At 45.5% G+C, this 4,184-nt stretch overlaps 1 protein-coding gene across 1 annotated transcript; it reads right to left on the reverse strand.

Annotated features, from left to right (window-relative positions):
• Positions 1–1,251: 1,251 nt before the first annotated feature.
• Positions 1,252–3,976, reverse strand: LOC147342254 (uncharacterized). Its single transcript, XM_086385484.1, has 3 exons — positions 3,910–3,976; positions 2,804–2,932; positions 1,252–2,618 (listed from the first exon to the last, which is right to left on the reverse strand). The coding sequence occupies exons 1-3, from the start codon at positions 3,974–3,976 to the stop codon at positions 2,473–2,475; spliced, it is 342 nt and encodes a 113-aa protein (XP_086241610.1). The 3' UTR covers positions 1,252–2,472.
• Between the last annotated feature and the right edge of the window lie 208 nt (positions 3,977–4,184).

The following is a 4,184-nucleotide window of genomic DNA, read 5'->3' on the forward strand; positions in this document are numbered from 1 at the left end:
ATTGTGGGGTAGTTTGAACTTTCTTTGGCATTACCGTTCTTTGGAATTGGAATACTACATTTTGGAGAAGGCAATGGCAACCCATTCCAGTACTCTTGCCTGGAAACTCCCATGGATGGAGGAGCCTGGTAGGCTGCAGTCCATGGGGTCGCTAAGAGTCAGACACAACTGAGTGACTTCAGTTTCACTTTTCACTTTCATGCACTGGAGAAGGAAATGGCAACCCACTCCAGTGGTCTTGCCTGGAGAATCCCAGGGACAGGGGAGCCTGGTGGGCTGCCATCTATGTGGTTGCTCAGAGTCGGACACGACTGAAGCGACTTAGCAGCAGCAGCAGCAGCAGCAGCATACTACATTTTATTTACCCATTTACAGTATTTGTTGGTGAACACATGAGTAGCTTCCACCTTTTAGCTAGTGTAAGTAATGCTGCTATAAACATGAGTGTGCAAATATTTCTTCGAGACCCTGCTTTCAACCCTTTTGGTTACATACCCAGAACTGAAATTGCTGGTAAAAAGGATACACTAATAACAATAATATGGGAATTCTATCTTTACTGTTTTGAGCAATCATTATGCCATTTTCTATAATGGTTGCACCATTTTACATTTCCACTAACAGTGCACAAGCTTTCCCATTTCTCTACATTTTTACCAACATTTTTGCTTTCTGGTTTTTTGATATTAGCCATCCTATTAGGTGATAAGTGATAAAAGTCAGTCTTTAAAATCATAAAAGGCCCTCACTGATCCTGTTCCATCACCATGACCCATCCACAGTTCTTTTTGGTGGAACCAAATATAAGTACACCTAGCTTAATATAGGCTGGAATATTTGAGTTGGGTTTTATTGTCATTGGTCTTGATGGAGTTGTTGCTCACACTTTCACATTTAATAACAAGGTTTTAGCTTAAGCCATGCTCCTCAGTGGCTTATCCAATTTGTCTTCCTTTCCACTTCCTATTTCAGCTCAAATATTAAAAAAAAAAAAATTAAACCTGATATTCTGAAAACAAAATAGGATTTTTGGAAGATTTTTCTTATGACTTTGAAATGTTTTAACTAAATAAAAGTCATGGAACTTCCCTGGTGGTCCAGTGGCTAAGACTCTGTGCTCCAAATGCAAGCTGCCCAGGTTCAATCCCTACCGGGGAACTAAGATTCCCACACGCCACAGCTGAAGATCCACATATTGCAGCTAAGACCAGTACAGCTAAATAAATAATAAAAATAAAACAAATATTTAAAAAGTGAATGAAAGTCATAAAGTGGTTTAATTTATTCTTATTTGTTTTCTCAAAAGAAATATAGCATGCCCAATTTAATTTGTTTTAAATTGTGAATGGAAATAATCAAAATAAGCAGTAAAAACACAAGTAATGATCTCCATTTCCGCATGGCAAAATAAAAGAGAAAAAGCATGTTAAGAACAAGAGAAGAAAAGAAAAAGAAAAAAAAGGAGATAAGACAAAAAGAACAGAAAAGGAGAAGATGTATAAACATACATAGCTAGTTATAACAAGAGGATTTTTACATTAAACAAATGTAAACACCAAGAAATAAACATTAAGAAGAAAAAACTTTTCTTTGATTAAATTCATTAAGGTCGCTCTTCCTATAAAAGATGCTGTTCTGAATTCTCAATTCTTCCCAAACTTCTTGGAAGAGCTGCCCACCCTCACTACGTCCTCCTGACCTGGTCCATTCGCTCCTCAACCTGCTGTAAGGTGGCTTCTGTGCCACTTCTCCACTGAACCCGCTCTGCCAATAACATGCACGTTGTCATGGAAACACCGAACCCTGCTCTCTGCTTCCCCACCTACTTCCAGGACCATGGAGAGTGACCTTCACCCACTTTTTCTTTGGGTAGCCTCTAGTGTCAATGACTTGTCCACCCCCTTTCACACCTCACTCCCTAGAGAACCTCTGTAAGCCTCATCACCAAAGCTGTCGATAGATTCTTAGTATGTATGTAGCATCTAAATCTGATGATCCTACTTTTTCTTCTTTGGACGTCAGTACTTGGTATCTTCTTGGACTTTGAGGTCTCTCTGTCCATCTGCCAGGTGGACACATTTTCCCGAGTTTTCCACTGATCCCACGAATTCCTGATGTAGAAAATGGAACCCATCTCCTTTCTGGGCACACTGCAGTCACTGCTGAGCAGGTGGGATCAGAAGCCAGGCAGCCAGAGGAACAGAGTGACTGTGAGGGATGAGGGTGGGATGGGGATTTACAGATATGAAGGAAGCAGGAGATGAACCAAGGGTGAGCTGAGTTGAGAGCACTTGGTGTTGGGGGGAAGGAGCCAGTGGCCAGGAAGGAAGTGAAGAGGGAAGCTTGGAGGAGAGAGGAGGACACTGCATGCTTGGCAGGAGGGCGTGTGGAAGGATCCAGGACCAGAGATGCCAGGAAGAGAAGGGGGAGGGGACACCACCACTGACAGGGAATCAGCACTTAGTGACCTGATCATTCTTTTCCTTTTCCGATATATTTATTACAGAAATCTCGACCTTTGCAGCAAAAGGATGAAATCTTCAGGTCCCCAATATAGTAATTTGAAGACATACAGAAATCATAACAGTCCAGTTCAGTGTGGTTGAAATTCCATCGTCCTGGAAGAAAAGGACAGTGACTCTCAGCACCATAGAAACATACCCGGAACCTCCCCTGGACACACCCAGTCCGACCTCCAGACTAGGGACATGTCCACCTCCCAGGAAGGGCCCCTCAGACTACAGCCCCTACCCAGGAGTGAGGCACCAGCTGGAGCCAGAAGAACCTGGCTTCGTAGCATTACCTTTCTCTGAGAAAAGGAAGAAATCTCTGGTTCTGCATCCGGGACCTTGTTCCATGGTGCAATTGCCTTTGCCCTGCAAACACTGACCTTTCTTAAAATTTTTGCAGACCATACATAATGTATCTGGAGCTACAGAAAATAGAAGCAAATGTTGATTACAGAATCAAATGGGCTGATATTAAGGTGGGCTAGAACACTGGTAGGGTCAAGGGGTCAAGGGAAAAGCAAGATCCTAAATATTTCCTTCCAATATACTCTTAAAGCTTGGGAACATTTGCATCATATTATGACTGTGGATTCTGTAAGGACAGGCGTTTTTTACACAGGGATTTTTTTTTTTAATTATTTACTTGACTGCAGTGGGTCTTAGTTGTGGCATGTGGGATCTAGTTTCCTGACCAGGGATGGAACACAGGCCTCCTGCATTGGGAGCACAGAGTCTTAACCACTGGACCACCAGGGGAGTCCCTACACAGGGATTTTGACTCTATTAAAAATAATATTAAAGCTGTCCCCTTAGCTATGATGCTATTATGAAGAACACAATGAGATCATCTACATACAGCCACCTGAGGCCAGACTCTTGTGCTGGCCCCAAGGTAGGGTTGCAGTCTCACAAAACTTCCCACCATACCTCGCTCCCCACAAGGAATCTGATGTCCAAACATATCTAAGTGACAATGGAAATATTGTCCCTGGTAACAGAAACATTGGTTCCAGATGACCTTTCAGCAACCTGTTCCAGCTGCATCACTGCCCCTTGGCTGTGTCTTTATGGAAAGTCTGGAGCAACCATTGACTCTGCCTCATAGGGCCACCCCAGGAAAGCACAAATCCTCTCCCCTTGAGAAGGGGCCCCAGCCCTAGTCTGCCCCACGGAGGGACTGACCCCGCTCTGAGACCTTGGAAAGGAACCTGAACTCTTTCCCTGGAAGCAGTCTGGGTGGGGACAGCAGAAAGAGCCCTCAGATCCTTGCCGGTGAAACCATCCCACAACCTCCTCCTTGACTTTGTCCCCTCCCAAGCGGGTCGGGTCACCAGGCGGGCCCTGCTGCCTGGCCCAGCTCCACATCCCCAGCCCCGGCCCAGCACCCACAGGGACTCACCCACTCCTTGGAAGAACACGAAAGGGAAGACCCCCAGCAGCAGGAGCAGCAGTAGGAGCTTGTCCATCTTGGTCCGGGGGTGCAGGGGGGTAGAAAGGTGCAGAGGTGGCTGGAGCAGGGGAGCAGAGTGCCCAGGGAGGGTGAGGACAGACTGCGCTTGTGTGCAGGTGAGAGGAGGCCGTGCACTCTGGACAGAGCTGCCCTGGGCTGTGGGCAGGAGCTTCCTTTTACACACCTGCCGGTGGGTGTTTCACAGCCAAGTGGGCCCAGGAAAT

The sequence above is a fragment of the Bos grunniens genome, chromosome 29 (assembly GCF_055505025.1).
Source record: "Bos grunniens cultivar Pamir isolate PY7600 chromosome 29, Bosgru_T2T1.0, whole genome shotgun sequence".
Classification (NCBI taxonomy): Eukaryota; Metazoa; Chordata; class Mammalia; order Artiodactyla; family Bovidae; genus Bos; species Bos grunniens.